Source organism: Hakea prostrata, chromosome 5, assembly GCF_041222555.1.
Source record: "Hakea prostrata isolate BN-2017 chromosome 5, UWA_Hpros_2, whole genome shotgun sequence".
Classification (NCBI taxonomy): domain Eukaryota; kingdom Viridiplantae; phylum Streptophyta; class Magnoliopsida; order Proteales; family Proteaceae; genus Hakea; species Hakea prostrata.
Genome location: NC_142604.1, coordinates 11,745,405 through 11,767,823, shown reverse-complemented (window position 1 = coordinate 11,767,823; position 22,419 = coordinate 11,745,405). Strand labels below are relative to the sequence as shown.

The window sequence follows — 22,419 nt, the reverse complement described above, 5'->3', positions numbered from 1 at the left end:
CTCCTAAGCAGACACCTGTGCAAAAACCAAAGTTCGGTTGGCAGTTTCATCCATATCCAACTACCTGTACTAGCAATTACAAGTGCAATTTGGGAAGGAAAGATCCTTCTCGGGGTTGACGATAGCTGGAGCTAGCACCAGTCCCAAGAGGAATAATTAGGGACATATTAGTCGGTCATCTTCTACTGAACTCCTCCTTTGAGCTGGTCTCTGTCTCTGTCTCTTTCCTTTCTAATTTGGTTCATTTCCTGTTCTGATTGGATTTCCTTCAATTGTAATACTAAAAATACCCCACTGGACCTGTGAATGAAGTATCCAATTTCCTCTTTTGAGAAAATACATAGTATCAGAGCTATCTCCTTTCTGATCCAGAGAATTCTCAAGCCTTGTCCCCCCTCCATCATATCATAGGCTTCTCAACCCTTCACTGAAGTGTTCTGCCTCCATTCTCCTTGGGTTCTTCTAACATTTAAGGGCAGCGCCGTGAGGTGATCTTTTCTGAAGACTAGATGCTGCACTTCATCACCTGATTCATGCATTGAAGATTGAAGAATTATCTCAGGAGCTACCAAGTTTTTTGACCTCCACCGACCAGTACTTGAAGAATCGACCTCAACTCTGGAGAGTCATCCGCGAGCAGATCTGATTTTTGTTTGCACTTTTGCATCAATTCAGGTACGTACTTTTTTTTTTGAAATTTTGTTTGCAATCAGGTTTCTCTTATGGAAAATGCATCTGAAGAGATAGTCTCATCAAACCCCAGTTTTGTGATGATCGACAGATCTAAATAAGAATGACTACCAGACCCTGGCACCTCCTCTTACAATTTTGGATGGAACAAATTATCTGATGTGGTCAAGATCAGCCCATATTGCCATCACTGACATGGCCTTTCAGGACATGTTACAGACCCAACAGCAAACCGAGTACACCTGGCCAAATTCTGGATTGATGGGTTGCACACGACTCTCTAGTCATGGCCTTCTTGATTCGTTCTATCAAACATAAATTACATCAGACCTCTCTATTATTGGGCATTGCTGCTATTTTTTGGACTCCTCCCAAACAGACGTATGGTAAGGCTGGAAACAAGGTTCAGATTTATGAACTTCACAAACAGGTATGTGAAACTAGACATAGGGAGATTAAATTCCCCCATAGTATTAGACACTCAATGCCCTATGGCAGAAAATTGTTCACTACAGGACCTTTGAACAGACTACCACCAGTGATATTGTAGCCTCTGAGAAGCCCCGAGATGAGATTTGGGTATATGATTTCTTGGTTGACCTTAATGTTGAATACAATCCCATTAGGGTTCAAGTTCTCAATTGAGACCCATTTCCAACTCAAGGAATCATATGCCCTAGTCCTTACTGAGGATTGCCACTGTACAACTACACTACCTACTTCTGCACCTGACAGATCAGCCCTAGGTTCAGATTGGTTCTAGTACAGAAACCTCTACCACCACAGCGGCAATTAAGTGTGAAAATCCTCAGCATACAAAAGCTACTTGGATATGCATGGAAAGCCCTAAAAACTTTGAGGCCAAACGAAAGCTGGATGTGGAAAGAGAAGAGGAAAGACTCAAGCCAATCAAATTGAAACTGCTGTACCCTCATCTGATGACACAATGACGCAATCTCAGCATCCTTTTACTGAAGAATTACAAGCTCTCCGATGGTTATTATAGGCTGTCCCCACTAATTTCAACCCATAAGCATCTACTTCTGCTACTTCTGGTCACCATTAGGGCTCGCTCAAGTATGTCTACCATAAGTCTATCAGTCTATGTGCATCTACTATATCCAATTCATGGATTATACACACAATGGCTATAGATCACATGGTTGACTTTTCTAATTAGTTTCATCAATATACCCCCCCCCCCAAAAGGAAAGATATGGTTCGTGTAGCCAATTCCTCCATTTCTGGAAAAGGGCCTATTCGCCTGCTATCTTGCCCTCGCATTATCTTCAATTTTGCATGTGCCCTCTTTCTCTGCTAACGTACCATCCATTACTAGGCTCGCCATAGATTTGAACTGCAAAGTTACCCTTTTTTACTTCCCATTTGGTTACACATGACCTGGTGACAGAGGACGATTTGACGTAATAAGATGCACTGCGATCTCTATATGCATGACAGTAGGCTGCCCCCTACTGCATCAAAATCTTCACCAACTCCTCAAATTAATTCAGCTACCTCAGATATCCAGCCTCTTCATCAGCACCCTGGTCACCCTTCTTTCAAGACATTAGTTACAGTTTTTCCACATTTATTTCAGCATTGTAATGGGTTATTATGTGAACCATGTATCTTGGCAAAACACACTCATTTGATTTATTCCCCTTTCAATAAAATGAGTAATATTTTTTTGCTCATTCTGTATACAGGGTCCTACTTATTGTACCTCAATTTCTGGTTAGAGGTGTATGAAACATTTATAGATTTGTCATACCCATGCCACTTGGCTATATTTAATATGCCAAAAAAATGAAGTGTTCCAGTGCTCCTCATCATTCCGCAAAATTATCCAAACCCAGTTCGATGGCAACGCCAAAGCCTTACAAATTGAGAATGGTAGAGAGTATTTAAGCACGGTTTTCAGGCGAACTTGGCAAACAATAGCATCCTTCATCAAACAAGTTGCATGGAAACCCCTACACAAAATAGAGTGGCTGAGCAAAAGAACTATCATCTGTTGGAAGTTGCCTGTGATCTCATATTTGGTCGTCATGTTCCTTTACGATAGTAGAGTGATGTTGCTACCACTTCCCACTACTGCATATCTGATCCACCAAATACCTCCCTGCATACACGACTTTAAAGTACCAGGAGCTGTCCTTAATGGTTCAAACATTTCCGTGGCCCCCCAAAGGTGTTTGTTTGTGCTTGCTACGTCTGCAAACATCACCCTCACGGCAGCCTTAATCTATAGAGTCTTCATTGTCTATTTCTGGGCTATTCTCCTACACAGAAAGGATACTGCTGCTAGTATCCCCCATCATGGAAGTTCTCTGTTCCAATTGTTGTAGTTTTCTGTGAGTCCTTATCCTACTTTAGATCACCACATCTTTAGAGGGAGAGTACTCTAGAGGTGAAAATCTGCCTCTTTTCTATTCGATGTTCTTCCAGCAATTATCAATGACCCACTGACAGAGGAAACTAATCAACTCCGTTAAAAGCAGCCTCTCTTGTGAAAGATCCCTTGGAGACATATATTAGTACACCTTGGAAACAGCAACAAGAGGTCGCTACCACTATAGCACCCTTAACATTGCAACAGAGTTCTCTCCAAAAACGAAACCCTGTGTCTCCACCTATTTCTCCATCTTGTGACCCCCCCCCCCTTTTTAGTTTCCTATAGCCCATTGGAAGGATGCTAGGTCAAGAACTATTCCCCATTTTGTTTTCTTTGGTTCTTTTTCTCCTTCTTATCATAGTTATGTGTCTTCTCTTTGTTCCATTTCTACCCCATGTAAGTCACTAGAGGCTTATGCAGATCCTAAGTACAATGTAGCTATGTTGGAAGAGATGATAGCATTGGATAAGAATGGAACATGGGAGCTTGTTGTTCTTCCTCAAGGCAAGAGACCTGTTGGGCTCTAAGTGGGCGTTTGTGGTGGGGGAAAAATATCTATACACTGGTACAGAATCCGCTGGCTGCCAAAGGATTTACGTAAACCTTTGGAATTGATTACCAAGAAATGTTTTGCACCTTCTGCAAAATTAAACACAGTTCCGAGTTTCTTATATGTTGTGAATCTAGGATGGGATCTACAGCAATTAGATATGAAAATGCTTTTTTGCACGGTGAATTGAAAGAAGTCTTTATAGAGATCCCCCCAGGTTTTTCTAACAACACAAGGGAAGGCGTACAAACACACATTATATGTGCTGAAGCTGTAACCTCGTACGTGGTACAGAAAGTTCCATAAAGTTATAGACTTATAGTTTCAGTGGGCACAAACAGAGCACAGCTGATCATACACTCTTTATTAAAGGGACAGGTGCCAAGATAACCATCTTATTATCCATGTTGATGATATAGTTGTTACAGGCAACAATGGTGATGACTGATGAGATAATCATAATATAGTAAAAAAGTACCTGAGTCATGAATTTGAAATGAAGCTATAGTAATTTTAGGGATAGCAGTTGCTCGTTTTGCTGAGGTACATTTTTGTCTCAGAGGAAGTATGTCCTACACTTACCATTTGAAACTTGATTAGTTGGTTGTCATCCCTGTGAGACAACTTTGGTCAAAGAAAAAGGTGGAGAACTTGTTGATAAAAGCCATTATCAGAGGCTTGTGGGGAAATTAATTAATTTGTCTCACACTTGACCGGATATTTGTTGCTTCAATTAGTATGATCAGTCAATTTATGCATGATCCATATTCTACGCAAATGCCTGCTGTCCTTTGAATTGTTCAATACTTGAAGCTAGATCCGGGTAATGGAGTACTTTTATCCCCACATAATCATTTCTGTGTTGAGGCATACACTGATGCTAACTGGGGAGGATCACATGATCAAAAGTCCACTTCAGGGTATTGTACTTCTATCGAAGGAAATCTAGTCAATGGGCACAGCAAGAAATAGAATGTCCTTGCAAGATCCAATGCTGAAGTCAAGGTTCAGACTATAGCTCCCCTTTTTTGGTGATCAGACTATAGATCAAGTGATTTGTGACTTTTTATGGTGACGTGGTCTACTTAAAGACCTTGGAATTCCAGTTCCTCTTCCAATGATAATCTATTGTATCAATAAAGCAGGACAAGCATTTCCACAACCCATTACAACATGTAGAAAACATGTAGTGATTGCCAGGCACTTCATCAAAGAAAAGTCAGAAAGCGGAGTAATATATAAACCCTTAAGTCCAGAGACCAACCAGCTAATGTCTTCACTAAGGGATTGCCTAGACCTGTCTTTCAACCTATTCTGACCAAGTAGGGCATGTGTGATGTCTATGCACCAACTTGACGGGGATTGTTGACAAGGACAATTTGGGAATGGAAAATCCCTTCCGACTGGCGCCAAAACTCTAGTGTCAGCCCTGAGAGGGGACAATCAGGGACATACTAGTCCCTCTTCTCTTCTTCCATTAGAATCCTGCTTCAAGTCTGTCTCTATGTCCCTTCCTATTATAATACGGAACCCCTTCCAGTTCTGATTTGGTTTCCTTCAATCGTGAAACTATAAATACCCAACTGGGGCTGTGAATAAAGAATTCAGCTTCCTTTTTTGAGATTTACAAGGACATATCTGAATTTTAAAGATTCTCACTTTCCCCTATTTGGAAAGGCAACTTCATAAACTGGGTACACAATTTCATATTCGTCCAACACATGGCACAGCTCTACTGAAGGTGCTCCAGAGCAACACAAGGAAATAAGACCTGAGTCCCGATCATCCAGAGACCAAAAAACCTAATAGAAACTGAAACACTTGTATGAACACATCTACAGGGGTTAATAGAAGTATAGAACTTCGACTCTACTGTTAAATACGTTCATTTCAATCACTCCACATCTCCAGCAACACCATGACATACATAATATCCAGTTACTTTACCAAACAAGATCAACTTCTTCAGTTTCTTTTAGGATGATCCCTCGGTTCTTTCTCCCCATAAGACATTTCACTAATTTAGACAACAGAAATATCCAATTTCAACTAATGCTTAGGTTGCATGATGTCTCAACTTACATGCATCTGAAATAGATAGAATAACTTTAGTCTCCATGCATTGAAATAGATTGCAGAAGAAAGTGTAAATATCAAAAATAAATAAATAAAATTCAAGAGCCAAGACAAGCAGTCAATGAACATCTAATTCAAACTCAATTTACCTTAAAAGCATTGGAGATCGTGGAATTCATGTAATCAAGAACAAAACCTCCAGCTACTGTTCCAATAATGCCACATACGACCGTAATGCCCCCAAACACCATATCTGCATTAGTCTGCAAGAAAGTCCTGATCAACTGAAAACGCAAAAAGGAAAACCGAAGAGGGGAAAGAATGGTTGGTACAACAAACAAAAATGCGAACATTCAAATTCTTTTTTTTTCTTTAGGAGGGGGGGGGGTCAAATGGAAAACGATACTAATCATACTATATCAGAGCCTCCAATGTAACACTAGAGGAAAGCTAAGTGTTGTTTACAAAACCGGCTGGCAGAGACTGCCACCAGACATGGTTTAGATGAAACTTCTTTGCACCACGGGCTAAGAAATCAGCATGGCTATTACAAGTCCTGATGATATAATGAAACTAAACATACTAGAGAGAACTAGAAAGTCCATACTGATTTTTTCGCTTTTTCCTTCTTTCTTTTTTTCTTTTTTTTTTTTTTTTTTTGGGTGGGGTGGTGGGCCGGCAGGGTGTTGTCGAGAAGGAAATACACAATGATTTGTATTTTAAGCAAGTGAGATAATGTCATGATTATCCTGATTTTACTAGACCACAAAAAGAATATTTCCTTAAGACTGGAAGACTGAAGCTCTAAAAGGGGGAAAATAGTAAAACAATTTATGATGATGCCGACCAGTGTCTATATTTTCTTTCATACAGATTACAGACAATAAAAGCCTCATGGCACTGATCAGTAGCAATGCTTACAACATCCAGTGCAATGGGCTGTACAGCAACCCGAAAGAGAGAATCATTGAGTATGGTAGTCAGTGACTAGGGAAGCAAACCCAGTATATCAACCCATCACCATAACAAACATAACCACCAAAAGATAGGAACCAAACACCCCTAACACTTAAGATGTGAGCTCAAAAATCTAGTTACTTGGTTTATGATCCATTAGAAAACGTTGGCTTCTGAATCCTATTGGCACAGCATACTCGTGATTTCGTTATCACTATGGTTGACGGTGATTATCCAGTTGTGTATTGGTGGACGCTATCTTAAGTGGGTGGTGGGTGGACTGTAGAGGAATTATAATCTCTGTCACCTTGCAAGGAAAGCCAAGCCTTGTGTGGTCAACCTGTTCTTGCAACTGTTTAGTTCTAAGGGTAGACTGCTGAGGTATCTCTTTAAATTGCTGGTCAAGCACAAATAAAGTTCAAAGACTGAATTACAAGGACTGACACTGATGTGTACTGTGTAATAAAGAACAAAAGAATGCAATGTTACCATATGATAAATAGCATAACCAGCCTTCGGCCCCCAATATGAATAAGCTCCTATGACAAAGTTGTATGCTATGTAACCTGACAACCATTTCATCAAGAGAAAATGATTATACTAAAAAAAAAGTGATCAAAACAACATAATATTGAGAACACAAGATCATTGGATTAAGTAGAATTCTTACTGAAAAATCACTTCATATATACAAGATGAGTAAAGGAAGCACAAAAATATTAGAAGTAGAAAAATTTTTCCAACCAACTGCAACTCACTCACCAGACTCTGAAATACTCTCCAACATAAAAGTCAGACACACACAAAAGAAGATGCTGATTCTGCAGCTTGATATCCAGAACAGGGAACAGAGTTCAGGTCAGTTCTATGGGAAGACAAGAGTTTTAGGTTCTTGGATGCTTATACAAGAGAAGGAAAGAGAAGAGCCTTAGGGTTCTTGGATGTTGATGGAAGCTTAAGACTAAAAGAGAAGCTTAAAAAACAATACATGGGGAAAAAGATCAGATCTGGAGAAAAGGGAGGATAAAATGCAGCATCTGAAACCAATGAAACAGTAGTATCATCAGCACTAATAAAAAAGAAAAGGATGCTAAGCAAAGAGAGCAATTTGGGAACTCAAGCAGCAATTTATAAACTATATTCCTCCCTTGTGAGTGTTTACACCAATATACTTCCACATTTAGCAGAATCTGGGGAGGATCAAATGTCTCAGTCTTACCACTATTACCAAGACTTGAACCAATAATCAGTTCAGCAAGCGAGCACTTGACCAACGTACCAAGTATGACCATCAATGGAAATTGATCAAATACTCTCAAGTATCCAAAGCCCACAGTTCTATTCACCTCACCCCACTCCAGAGTTGTCACTTCTATCTTTTATCTTCACTCCTCCTTTATTGTTAGGCTTGTTTTATATCCTGCTTGGTAATGTTTAGTTGGGGTTGTTGAAGTATAATATTAATCAAGGTTCGAAACCTCAGTTTCAAGGTTGGCCAAAACTGAGACATGACAGAAATTTCACCAGATGGGCCTACACCAGGGAATTTTCCTTGAAAATTTAGGTCCCTGGTATCGGCCCTAATTTGGCTGTTTTTGACCTAGGTTTTTGCATACACCCTATTTAAAGCCTAATAAACACAACGGATGAGGTATTTTGCATAAAAATAATCAATGAAAAATACTCATTCATGTCCTACTAATTGAGAAGCATATAATCTGTTCTGACATATACAAGAAGTTATAGATTGTAATCAATATACTTTAATGTGTCATACAATCAGTATTCCATAACAAACAACATGATAACCACAAACTAAATAAACAACAAGAAACTTGTGCCCAAATCTTGAATCCATGAGAGTTGTTCAATGGATCCATCCCACAAGCCGCATACCACTACATCTGTCTCAGCCTCTCCTTTGAATGGGCAACATACACATCCCATGACATGGTGCAGGACCAATATTTTGGTAGTCCATTACTGCCCATCTATAGGTCTTGTCATCAACATGTGAGAGACATCCCAACCTAGGGAATGGGTCAACAAAACTAGAAGAGGATGATGGATGAACTAGGTGTGAAGGCCCTAATGGGTATCCAAAGATGGAGTCCACAAATGATAATCCTAATCATGTTTCATCCCCAAGTCTATATGCGGACATACTAGTAGGAAATGGAAACTAATATCCATTATATGGAAATTTATTTTTGAAAATATAAAATTAAAAAATTACTAGGACTACCCAGGAAAAAAAATTAGCAATGTGGATTCATAGGTCATGCTCCAAAACTAAACATATATTGATTTGAACAACTAACATGTATAGATAGGTCAACTATCAAAAGATCAAAATTTAGGGAAGAACAAGCATACCTAACTTAAAATGATTTTTAATCCAGCAAAATAGAGGTTTGAGAGAGGAAAGATTTGAGTGAAAAATTGAAGTTCCAAGTCAAAAAATAAAGTTGGAAGCTCAGCACCGTCAAATTGGAGGAGACGATCAAAACTAACATTTGCGAAATGAGGAATAATAAGTGAAGGACTGCCGAAATGGTCCCTTGGTCTCAACTCATTTCAGTCAAAAATTCAACCAACTGATCGAAACATGTTACCCTTTTCCCTTACAAATATCATCTCAGTCTATTTCAAAACCACTTTCACCAAAATTTCGCTGAAATCTCAGCAAAACTTGAACATTGATCTCAAGTCAATAAAGATCCCAGCCAAGATGTTGTATCTGTTTGGTATTGCATGAGATCTCATCTCAAGGTCTCAATAAAACAAGCCAAGATCTTGCAAGACCTCAGACTATGACTAGACAGGTTGCCTTGTTGTCGAGTAAAGGGAAAAGCATGAAGAAGACAGACCAGGCCCATACCTAAAAGAAGATAAAAACAGGCAGAGAATCCGCCTCAACCACCACTTGGAATCAACCAAGCACCATTGGGGAATCCACTAAGAAACACAGAACTGAATCCACAGGACTAGCATAAAGTTTGATGATACTACATACAAATTTGTCAAAAGGCAAAAGACCCCTACATCTATGTATAAACTTTTACTTTAACAGTATGAAAGTGATCTGGAATTTAAAGTTCAAACTACTGCTTGGAATAGTAAAAGCAGAGTTATTTGCATAGAAGGACATTTCAGCGAATTTCGGATCGCCCGGTTTGCTGAATACTGAAACTTTATCGCACCAAAAATGAAAAATTCAAAAGATCAGCCAATATTTCGCCAAAATATCATGATAAATCACCAAACAGTCGATTTATCGATCCTTCGACAATTTTTTCACGAAATATCACCAAATTATTGACAAATTTGCTGATAAAATCAAATTTTCGGAGAATTATCAAATCTATTTTTATTCATTTTCTCTCTCTTCTCTAGAGCTTCTCTCCCCTACTTCTTGCACTCTTGCCATATTTTCCTTTGATCTTCGACATATGCCTGTAGATCTTGCTTCATTCTTATTAAGATTAGAGCTATACAAAAAAGGAAGAAAAGAGACAGATTTTACCCTGGTTCACCTTAATATGAGGCTACGTTTAGCATTAGGTTTTTCACTATATTCTTCTCAAACAACTCATTACAAATGTTATGTTACAAGATCTTGCTATTCACAGGCCCAAGCGGGACCCTCACGTCCGTCGGCAACAAAATATGAAGCATGAGCCATACTCAACAATTCTTGGTGGGTATAGCATTGTTTGTGACGATCAAGCAGGATTTCACACAGATCTGGGAGTTCTAGTTTTGCTTGTAAGCAATCGAGTATGTGCCGATCAAGAACACCAATTTAGGTGATGTTTTAGTCCAAACTAACAATACTAGTATGTTTATTGGCATCAAATTAAGCTAGATCCCAAATTTGGGCCCAAAATGACCTAAAATACACCCCGAAATGGGGGGCTAAAACTGGAATTTCGGTGAATTTCCCTGTTTCTCCAGTTTCTCCAAAGGGCGAAACGGCAAAATTTGCTGAACTTTCACACCTTGGTTATTTGACACTCGAATCAAAACCCTAAGAAAAGAACATAGACTTGGAATGGAATCTGAACTCAAATTCCTAATGATTCTACGATTTAACTTGAGCTAATTCTAACATAAAAAGACTTACAAATCTGGACTTGACTTATCCTAATTGACTAATCTTGCATGATAAGCTCTTATGCTACGTTTAAGCCCACTGATATATTTCATTGTAACACAGTGTTAGGACCCTGGGAAGACGCCATGTGGAGGGGAGAGAGAGTTACCACAACAACTGCTGGTTGGTGGGTTATAAAATGGGGGGAAGGTGTGACTGTGTGAGGAAAGATAGGGAATGTTTTATGTGAGGGTTAGAGCAGCCTTTGGCTGTACGGCAGCAATATGATGTGGGGGTGACTGGCACCATTGTAACCAACCAGGTTTATCTTTCATTGCGTTTGTTATTCAATAGTCTAGTAATTAAATCTAGTTAGCTTTCATATCGGATTAGCTGGTTCCTAACACACAACCCTTTGGACAAAGGCCATAACATGAGTAAATCTAAACAAGGCCACCATTGTGAAGGATCCGCTCTTTTCTCTCTCTCTCTCTCTTTTTTTTTTAATTTTTTTTTTTCCGGGGGGGGGGTTGAATAGATAATTAAAATAAAACCACAAGAACAAAGTACAAAGAAGGAAGGGGGGGTGGAACTAGCCTTCAAGAGGGAGGCCAGAGAGAGAAAATAAAGACCCTAAGAGACAACAATGAGTTTGTTCCTTGGGTGTCAACAATCGGGGGATGGGGGCCAGATTGGAGCCTAATAGTAACATCAAAACAGATGGCATTCCAAATCGTGTCCCAGGATCGAGTTTTGGAAGTCAATCTCCTAAGGTTGTGCTCCCACCATAGGAGGTGGGTAGTGGCACTGAAGACCAACTTGCCAACCCGATTACAAATAGAAGAACCCGAAAATTTTCTCAAAATCCAAGGCCAATCTCGAGTAAAACCAAAGGAGCGTCTCGAACGGGGCCAAATGGAAGCAAGTAAAAAAGAGGTGTTCAAGGTCCTCTAAACCATTCTAGCAAAGGATGCAGTTAGGGTTCACTGAGATGCGACAGCTAATAAGAAAAGCCTGGGTCCGGAGGCCAACGTTGAGGGCTCTCCAGAGGGTAAGGGAATGTCGTGGGATGTGTCCGATAAACCAAACCAGAGGGTCCAAGGCTCAAGAGGAAGGGAAGCGAAGTAAGTTCCATGCAGAGGATATGGATAATGTTTTGGAGGGGGAGGGGTTCCAAACGGTAAGGTCATGGCCTCACGGGGAATATCCAAGAGAGGAGGGAGGACCAAACCTATGTGAGATAGGGGTGGGGGATGGGGGACCAAGAACCAACTACGATGAACAAAGACAAGAGGCTAACTTAGGGAGCAAGACTCATAAACAGTGCGAGGACCCAGAAGGGAGAGGAGGATACCCATTAGATGCCGCTGGTCAAGCTAGAAGGAGGTGGAGGCTTTGGAGGAGACTTGGGAGGAGATGGCAAAGAGGACGAGAGGTCTCAAGAGGAGTTTCCTCCAGATTCAAGAGGGATTGGGGGGATCGGGACAATCCATATGGAGTCCGAGTTGAGAAGGTAGGAATAAACCCAATTAACTCAAATAGAGTCATGTTTGGTTGTAAACTTCCAAATGAGTTTAAGGAAAGAGGCCATATTTACATCTTGGATGTGGCGGATACCCAAACCACCCTCAAGCTTGGCCTGACAGATAATCAACCAACTAATGGGGTGAAAGAAGCGAGTAGATTCTTGGCCCTTCCAAAGAAAGGCACAGAAGAGGGACTTCATAGCTCGGATAGTAGCTTTAGGAATGGAGAATATGAAACACCAATAGAGGTAGGAAGAATAGAGGGCCGAACGGATAAGCACTCTACTGGCAAATGAAAGAAATCCTCCTTTCCAAAGTTAAAGTTTTTTTTCGGATTTGGTCAAGCATTTGAGGAAATGGGGGAGATGAGCGGGGAAAAGCCGTAGCCCATGGAAGGGCCAAGACTAAGCCGGGAGAGTGGAGGGGAGCAAACCGCCAACCCCCGAGGGGGATGGGTGCGTGTGCCGGCGGGGGGGGGGCCGGGGGGGGCGGCGCGTTTGGGGTGGGTCCCGACATGGGGTGAGGGGGCGGTGGGGGTGGGGCAGCCTTGGATTGGAGAATACAAGAAAGGACTTCAAGAGCCAAGGAGAACAAGAAGGGGGAGATGGGACAGCCTTGGCGTAAGCCGACACAGGACGGGAAGTATCCAATTGGAGAGCCATTGGTGATGATAGAGAAATGAGGGGTAGAGATACAAACCTCAACCCAATATTCCAATAAATAAAGGGAGGGAACCCATAAACAAGAGGACCTCACTAATAAAATCCCAACTAATAGAATCAAAAGCTTTGTGAAAGTCCACCTTTAGGAGGGCAGCAGGAAATGAGCAGCCCTATCAAAGCCCCTAACAATCTCCGCGCAAAGAAGGATGTTGTCCTCAATCTGCGGCCCAGAGATGAAAGCGGACTAATTAGCACTCACCAGGGAGGGCATAACGGATTTGAGGCAGTTCACTAGGACCTTAGCGATAATTTTGTAGAGGAGTTGCAAAGAGAGATGGGGCGGAAGTTAAAGAGGGAGGTGGCTCCAAGTTTTTTGAGGATGAGACAAAGGAAGGTTTGGTTAATAAAGGAAAATTGAGAGCGATTAAAGAAGAAATTACAAGTGGCTCGAACAAGATCCTCTTCAATAAAGTCCCAAGCATTAAGAAAGAAGCCCATACTAAAACCATTTGGGCACGGGGCCTAATTGACTTTATGGGACCGAATAGCAATGAGGACCTCATAATAAAAAGGGATAGACCACAGGGAACTCAAGGAGGGGTCAACGAATTTGTTGATCAAGAGAGGGGGAAGGGGGGAGTGAGGAAGGAGAGTGGAAGGGGAAAGAAGGCCAGAGAAGAAAGAGACCACCTCAGCCTTGATCCTAGGGGGATCCAAGATCCCCAAGCCATTACTGGCAAGGAGGACAGGAATAGAATTGAAGATGAGGCGAGCTTTAAGAGAACGATGAAAGTAAGCCATGTTGGAATCCCTAAGCTCAAGCCATTTGACCCTATTTCTAACAGAGAAAACTCTCCTCGTGGAAGGAGAGGGAGGAAAGTTCAAGAGAATGGGACTTTTCTCCCTCCACAAGGGAAGGGTTGAGGGGGTCCAATTGGAGGAAGGATTGGACCTGAGAGAAGTTGGAAGGAAAAGTAGAGACCTTTAAATAGATATTTTCAAAAGTAGAGGAGTTCTAAGAGCGGAGGGCATCTTTTATTCCGAAGCTTTCAAGCATAGGCGATAAGTGGGAGAGAATGGCAATGAACAGGCTTATCCCAAGCCTCCTTGACTGTGGGGAGAAAGGAGGGGTTAGACGGCCACATGTTAAAGAGTTTGAAAGGTTTGGGACCAAAGGAAGGGGAGTTTTGCAAGTGAAGTTGGCAAGGGGAATGGTCAAAGAGGCCTGGGGGGAGGCATAGAAGGATGGAAAGAAGGAGAGCCAAGGGTCGTTTACAAGAAAACAATCAAGCTTGGAGGCGATACGGTCAGAAGCAATCCTACGGTTTTGCCACCTAAGGAAGTGGCCAGACCATCGAAGATCAGTAAGATCGAGATCATCAAGGCATGAGTTGAAGTCTTCTACAGTTATAGGGTTGGGGGGAGGCCACCAACATGCTCATGAAAGTAGCAAAGAAAGTTAAAATCTTCACCAATACCCAAGGGGGCTTGCATTTAAGGGGGAGATAGAGCGCAGGTCATCCCAAAGAGGGGCCCGATCCAAAGAACGGTTGAAGCCATAGATGATGAAGTGGAAGAGAGTGGAACACAAGGAGAGGAGGGTGATTCAGAAGTGCATGAGTTGGCAAAAGAAGACACAAGAGAGACCTGGAGTTTGACCAAGTCCCAAAGAACCCAGATGTGGCCATTAGGAGCAAGATCATTGTTAGAGAGAAAAGACCAGGAGGGGGCTATGGAGAAGGCAATCCAACGCGCAATGTCACTGTGGACATATGTCTCAAGCAAAGCACAAAAAGAAGCCTTCGTCTCACAAAGAGAAGTTTCAACATCGGCTTGTTTAGTGAGGGAGTTAAGCCCCCTAAGTCCCTAACTTCCAAATAAGGACATGGGAGGAACTATTGTCTGGGGGGCCAACAAAATTAGAGGTTGGAGTGTCCAACTGATGATCGCTTAGAGGGGGGAGGGGCGTCTCACACATAGGGGATCCCAAGGGAGAAGGGTTCTCATAGATATTCAGGTCAATTGAGGAGCCCAAACAAGGGGTAGAGGGTTCAAGTGGAAGGGCTAGGTCCAATTGGGCCAAAGGTGGCCAAGCCGAATGGTTCAGAGGGACACATGAGCTACTGGCCGGGGGGTTACTGGTTCGGGAACATGGATGGGCCGATAGATGACGAGGCCCAAATAAAGGGGAATTAGGCAAAGTATGTGGGCCATAACTAGAAAGTGGGTGAGAGGAGTTCAAAGGGGAGGTGGGAGTGAGCCCTGCCATGATGCGAGTAGGAGGGGCTAAAAGGGGAATAACTGGCATTTTATCTGACAATAAAGGGGGTGGGGACAAAAGGGGAATTTAAAGGTTCATATTGGGAATCAAAATAGCGTCAGGGAGGGGAGTGGTTGGTTAAGAGGGGTGCATCACAGAGACTCTAGGTCAAGGTCACCAAGGGAAGGTGACACTACAGAGGAAACTCAAGAGCCCAAGATCAATGGGCGTACTTGATGTGATTGGCTGGCAACGGCGGCAAGACCATCCGATGCTAGGGAAGGAGCGACAACTTGGAGGGACCATGCAGAAGTGACAACAAAGGAAGCATCTAAGGCAACGGCAGAGGCAACAGAGGTTTTGCAACGATGACAGAGGAGCAACAACCTTTTTCCTTCTTCTTTTTCTCTGGTAAGCTTTACCAACAAAGACGACAACAGAACTAGAAGCATTGGCATCAACAGCGGCGGCAGAGGATCTGGAAGCAACAACATCAGCAATGATGGAACCTACAGGGCCAACAGCGATAAATTATGGGCCAACAAAAGTAGTGATGGCGAGACTGGAAGCTTCAACATCAGCGAGGCAACGGAGGTTCTAGAAGCATTAGCATCAGCGGCAATGGAAACAACAAGGCCAGTAGCGACATCAACTATGATCTGCTCCAGGACATCAAGAACACAAGACGGGGAGGAGACTTCAAGCAAAAGGCATGCGGTCTTATAGAGCTGGAGGGATCAAAAGCTTGATGTGCAGCAGTAGGGGGAGACTTCAAAGCAAAGGCCAAGAGAATTCATGGCCAAAATGTAAGCAGCTTTCACATCTTATAGGGATCCAATCATAGACAATGATTTGGTCATAACAAAGACCATTATCGTCTTCAATGGTGATGGAAGGAGGAAGCGGACAAGAATCAGTGACGTTGACATAGATGCGAGCATAGGAGAGGCGTTGCAAGTTAAGGGTCTTTGATCAGAACAAAGAGGGCATCCAATAGCAAAGCCAATACGACTTAGGCATTCAAGGTTTCAAAATTCAAAGGGGAGGCTAGGAAGATTGATCCACAGGGGAATGGAGCTGAAGTTGACCCTGTGGAGAGGCATAGAAGGCTCCCATGGTCTGAGGAAGATGGGGGATTTTCCTACAAACCAAGGAGAACCCTCAAGAGCCCTGGCTTTGCAAGCAGCGGAATGGAACTTGAACAGGAATAAGCTAGATTCCAGAACGAAGGTATCCATAAAACCGGCAGATTTCCATTGTTTCGAGAGAGAGACTTTGACTAATACCAACAATGGCAGACTGCCAAAGGTGAATGCTAGCTTTAGTTGCAAAGGCGGGACAACAAGCATGAGGGGTAGACACAGAGGATGATGGAGGGAAGAAAGTGAGGTTGCAGTTGGAGGAAGAGAGGGAAGGAGAATAGGGAATCCCATGGTTTGGGAGGATGGGAGAGGGGAGGGGGATCAGAGGAAATGTAGGAGTTCTTGATTCTAACTGAGTAGAAATTGTTCAACCAGAATTTGCTATCCTGTGGCTTGGCTGCAACGATCCTCCTCCGATAGATGATGATGGAGATTGGCAAAAAACTCCTGTATTCCAAGACTGCCGTGAACCAAAACTTTCATAGGAGCAATCAGATATTCAAAAGTATAATCATTCAAGCATCCATTATTTTGTTCTTGGCACTCAATTTTTTGAATATTCATTTACAGCTATATATCTACAAGGAGGGGGGGAACAAAATACTTGCCAAACTACTTCTCTGGAGCCCAGAACTGAATTCTTATTGTCTTTTATCTAGATTGACAGAAAGGGCCAAGTTTTGGATCAAGTCCTCCAATTGGGTAGGGATGTACTGAATCCATGTTTGAGGTATGTATACACTATCCACAGGATGGAGATGTTGTAAAACTCACTGTTGCAGAGGAAATTGAAAATAAAAAGGGGAAAAATTAGGATTTGGGGCTGTAGAGGATCAGAAAAGGCAAGGGGATAGGGATGTTGCAAACTCACTGTTGTTGCAGTAGAACCTTGGCGGCAGCTTGTTCAATGGTGGAACTTGAATAAACCAGGACTTGAACAATAATTACGAAGAGGTCTTCATACAGTTAAAGGGGAGCTTTAATTTGAACCACCAGGACTTCATCCCATCAAGGAGTCAATTGGATCAAACACCATACCAACGAACCATCCAGTACGGCAAGCGTCAAATGGATCAAACACAAAAGATCTTCACTTGAGACTACAAGAGGAGCAGCAATGCTTTTCATTAATTAAAAAAATCCATGTTCAATACTTGCCCCCTTATAGCCTTGTAAGAAATTCAAAAATAGACTCCCACACTAAAAAGGAAAGGCCTAACTCAATCCTTAATCGATTAGGTAATTTAAAATGACCATGAATTGACATATACTAAAAGAAGTCGTATAGCCCCAATAAATATGTAACAGTTAACAGAAAACTGCTTACAAAAAGAATATTCCCTGAGCCAAAAGAGTAATATCATTAAAGCTTAAACTGAACCATTCACTGGCTTAAACAGCAAAACCAGTTCAGTTTAAAACACCAAACAATAATTAAGTAAAGGAAATAAAACTATTAATCCCACTTACGACCCTAATACCTTAGTTTAGGCCACAAAAGTGGCTTATTACACAGAAGACCCATGGGATCAAGAACCCAACACGCATCGCCCAATCCTAGGCTTACCTCTAAGAAAACAAGCCTATTTGGGTGATGAATGCGTACCCTAGGTACCACAACACCTAGCTATGACTGAACGTAATTCTTTTATCTATGAGAAAAAAATTAACTGAGAAAGGATAGCAGGACTCTCATAAATGATCGGCATGCAGACTTGCAATTTGCTATGTTGCTTAAAAAAATCAGCATTAAAGTATTGGGGGAGAAATTGCAAGAGTGATTCAAGGATTAAAAATAGTTAAGAGAATACCTAGAACATTTACAACATAGGCCTTATTCATCAGAAGAACTTTCATATCTTTTGAGAACCTTGAAATTTGATTCAGAATCTTCAGTGATCCCTTGGACCTGCCATAATACCCCACCCCCCAAAAAAAAAAACTTTAATAAATAAACCATTTAATAATTTAGATAGTGAATGATTGAGTTGAGGCAGCAGGAGTTGTTACAATAACATATTAGAAATAACATTTCCAGCAACATCAAAGATGTGACAACCAAAGAGCAAGGTAAAGGAAAATAGTGGCCTTAAGAAAGTCATGGGAAATTAATATGAATGAAAAATAAGATCAGCAAATCAAATATGCCTTCATTTTAAGAAATAGGAGGAGCTTGGATAGAATGGACTTACAAAAAGGATTTCTTAGAGTTGCAACTCTTGAATTCCTCACTTTCTGCAAAGACAGCAGCTTTACCATCTGAAACCTGTGCATCTGCAATGAAGATCTAGGTATTAACACTGTACTGTTTAAGCCAGAAAGACGCAGGATGCAAGAAGGTGATTAGATCCATACAAGACAAATATATTCATTTTTAAAGAAATTATAATGACAGACAAGTGCCGGTTAGATATTCAACTACATCTAACAAAACTCATAAAACGTTAGACAGAAAGGAGATGAATGCATAACCAAAACCACAGAAAATAGTATGCAATTATGCATTACAGTATATACACATAAAGACTAATGCCCCCCCCCCCCCAATTGAACTAATTTTCAGTTGACTGAAACACTGTCATGGACTGCTAACTAACTTAACAGTCCATAAAACAAAAATCACATAATAAACCATCAACCCACCAAAGCCATAATAACTCAATCAAATTGAAGAAATTACAAAACACCATATATTTATATATAAAGGACTGGGGGAAAATATCAAATCAAAAACTCAAAAGTTGGGCAAGTCCTAATCCTAATCATTCCAAAAAAGCCATGATGACAAGTGATACTTATCCCAGGCTAAGTAAAGATTTATAAAGACAATCATAACTCAAACTGGAAGAAGAAAATATATTAGGGGATAAAACTTTCAATTTGGAGCTTTTTATCTGGTATTCCATATTCGAGAACCAGTGCTAATTGTAATAGTATTATTGCATGATATTAACTCCCTACATTGTATTATTCTTTTATAGACAATACGGTTGGATTCCGGAAACATTTAGCATATAACCTATTCTTGCACTGTGACAAGGAGGACCACTGATGAAAACCAGGTCTAGGGCTAAGTGGTAATCTGGTATTTTCCTAGACTTACGGTTTGCCCAGGAGTTTCAAGCGAAGGGGGAAGGTTCTAGGGTGGTTTAGGGCCTGCTGAGACTGAAATCCAGATCTGAATTCTATTGCAAACAGAATTCCAGATTTTGAAATTCGAATTCAACAGTCAAACTAGGGTTTGGATGAATTTGGCTGGGGTGCAAGAAGGCTATTCCTTGCTGGTTCTGCTGTCCAGAACTGACTCCTATTGCTGTCCTTCCAAACTAGGATGTGACCCGATTGAATAGATCTTAACAAAATCAGATTTCTGGAATTCTAGAATTTCTGCAGAATTTCAAGGTAGAAGATGAAGTGTAGGCTTTTCTAAAGATAGGGTTCTAGCGCTGATTGGGAGAAAAAAATCAGTGGAGGTTGTTCCTACTTCCTAGGGTTCATGTGATCTTAATGGGAATGAAAGGGCTTGAAAAGGGGCTGGGATTCAGGTTTTCCTAGGGGAAGGTTGCTGCTGCCGTAAGGAAGAAGGGGAAGGGGAGGGGCCTCGAATGCTCAAGGGGGAGGACAGGGTTCACTGTAATGGAAGGGTGAAGGGGCAGGGGTATATGCAATGGGGTTGGGGAGGGTTGCTAGGCCTCAACAAGACAGGAAGTGGCAGGGAGGCTATGGTGGAGGGGGGGGAGGGGATTCTAGGGTTGTGCAGGCAAGGAGAGGGGTGTGGAGGGGCCGCGGACAAGAGAAAGGGGGCTGGCAATGGGGTGGGGGCTTCTCTTACTTGGTTGCTTGATGAAAGCTTGAAGGCTTTGTTCATTACTTGAAGCCCTGCTGGACTGTAGAAGAAGAAGAACTTGAACAAACACTCGACCAAGGCCTACCCAACAAGGAGACCCTGATCCTCAACTCAGTCATTTACTAATCATCAAACTGAATTTTACATAGCTAGAATAGGCTATTTATAGCCTGAATATAGAAGACCGATTGGGGTTGGGTATCCTAATAAATAAGGTTCCCAACTCCAGACCTACACACTCATAACGGAATCAAATTACTACAAGATCACAAGTCTAGGATTGGAATCTTATAAAGACACTTGACTTGGGACTCTAGCTAACACTTCCGGGGGAAAAAAACGGACTCTATATGATAAGAACCCCTTTGGATAAGGAATCTTATATTATCCAAACTAACTTCTAAAGGACTTGGACTCTTCATAATTCAAAATTGACTTACCCAAATAGAAAAACAAAAGTAGATCCATGACCCTTGGATCAAGGGGAATTTACCCAGATCCATATTGAGCCCTAAAAAGGGGCAGAAAATGACCAAAATACCATTGGGGGGAATTTCGGCCAGCTATGGAGTGGCTTTTGAATCTAGGTCTGGGGCCTAATTATTTGAAAAGGGGGGGGGTTCAACCACAGTCGCAAAGGGGCCCTTGCCAGAGAAGAGAAATGTATATTAAGTACACTGTATCAAATTACTAAGCATTTCATGAATACAAAATAAAGGAACACAAAGCACCTTCAGCTGCAACTGTCACTGGAGGCTCCAACCCTATTGTTTGTTCAGCAAGACCAAAACCTGCATTTGAAGATAGTGAGGAACATGCAAGAACAATAGAAAGATCACATAAAAAATTAGAACTGGAAGTCACTTATAAAAATATGAAAAAGCAGCTACCTTTCAACTGCAAGGGTTTTATAAGAAATCCAGAAACAGCAAAAGGAAGCATTAAAATTGCCTCTCCCCAGAAAGCCCATCGCCAATTAAAATTGCCTCCAACCTGAAAAAATATATTGAGTATTATAGGTAAAAAAGGAAAGGATAAAAGAGAACTGAAGATGTTATCAAGCATAGCCTTTCTAGTTTCTAGGTAGTGAATTTAATGGTAATAATGACAACCACATATTTAAAGTAATGACACCATATCAGACACTGTGCAGCAGATAATTCATGAGAAACAATTGTGCAAGCCACAAGAGTTGCATTCAAGAGACAGAAAAACTTTTTGAGGTTTTAAAAATCCTAGATTCAATTGGAAAAGGATTACCATGTTTGGTTGGTATGAACCCTAGGTTAAGGATAAAAAACCCCTCTCACAATACCCCGAGCAAACCCAAATCAAAATGTCAAAAAACGTCAAGCCTCTAAGATAAAGGTCAAACTCTATCGATCTCTCACAAATATATCAGATAGATGATCCTCAGACTACAGCAGTGATCCAACTGACAGACCAGAGAATGACCAAATCTATATAAAACTCAGAAAATGAGAGAAATTCAATTATTCTTAATTAAAGACTCATACCACATTCAAAGTCTGGTCAAGTTTCACACTTGGCTGATAGCTCAAATAAAAGATAAGATTCAGAAGAATGGTTGATTTAAGGCAGAATAAGAAGATTTTGAATAAATCAGATCTGAATGTCATATCGGCACACCTGGTTTAAGGTCCTTCCAAGTTGACTCGAAAGCTACAAAATAGCCTTCATCTGATGGACTTACAGATCTAAGATGAGGTATAAGCTTAGACTGGAATACTATCTAAAACAGGAAACCCTGTTTATTAGGCCTCTCAAGGTAAGAATCAATAAGAGAAGATTATTATGAAAAAGAAAATATGAATGATGGATGCTTCAACTCAAATTAGAGAAGAAGTCTGCCCACAAGAAGACCGGTACTTAGTGATTCAAATGACACCTGAATAGGATGGAAACAGAGCATAAAGAATAAGAATGATAATCAGAACCTCGATGTCCAAGGATCTCTCAACCCCTAGAGAATCCAATAGCATTCGACTGAAGAAGAATTCAAATGTTTATTCATCATAAGAATAGCCAAAAGCCATTAGTAACTTTTACAGAGTTGAATAATGATCCTAATCTGGCTAGGAAAGCAAAATCCTTTTGCTAAAAAGAAACATAACTTAAAAAGCATCAAAATAATAAAAGAGACGATTCCGCTTGCAGGTGAGAGTGGTCTAAGCCAACTGGACTACGGTCTACG

The 22,419-nt window shown here is 41.2% G+C and overlaps 1 protein-coding gene across 1 annotated transcript in view; it reads right to left on the bottom strand.

Moving 5' to 3' along the window:
* LOC149015146 (putative sphingolipid transporter spinster homolog 2) overlaps positions 1-22,419 on the bottom strand; it is a 45,009-nt gene that overhangs the window by 8,212 nt on the left and 14,378 nt on the right. The window contains exons 7-12 of the mRNA XM_089154915.1: positions 21,095-21,197; positions 20,936-20,995; positions 18,550-18,631; positions 18,169-18,266; positions 7,161-7,237; positions 5,864-5,977 (exon numbers count right to left, since the gene is read on the bottom strand). Of these exons, the coding sequence (XP_089011041.1) occupies positions 5,864-5,977; positions 7,161-7,237; positions 18,169-18,266; positions 18,550-18,631; positions 20,936-20,995; positions 21,095-21,197 (534 nt within the window). The remainder of the gene's footprint in view (positions 1-5,863; positions 5,978-7,160; positions 7,238-18,168; positions 18,267-18,549; positions 18,632-20,935; positions 20,996-21,094; positions 21,198-22,419) is intronic.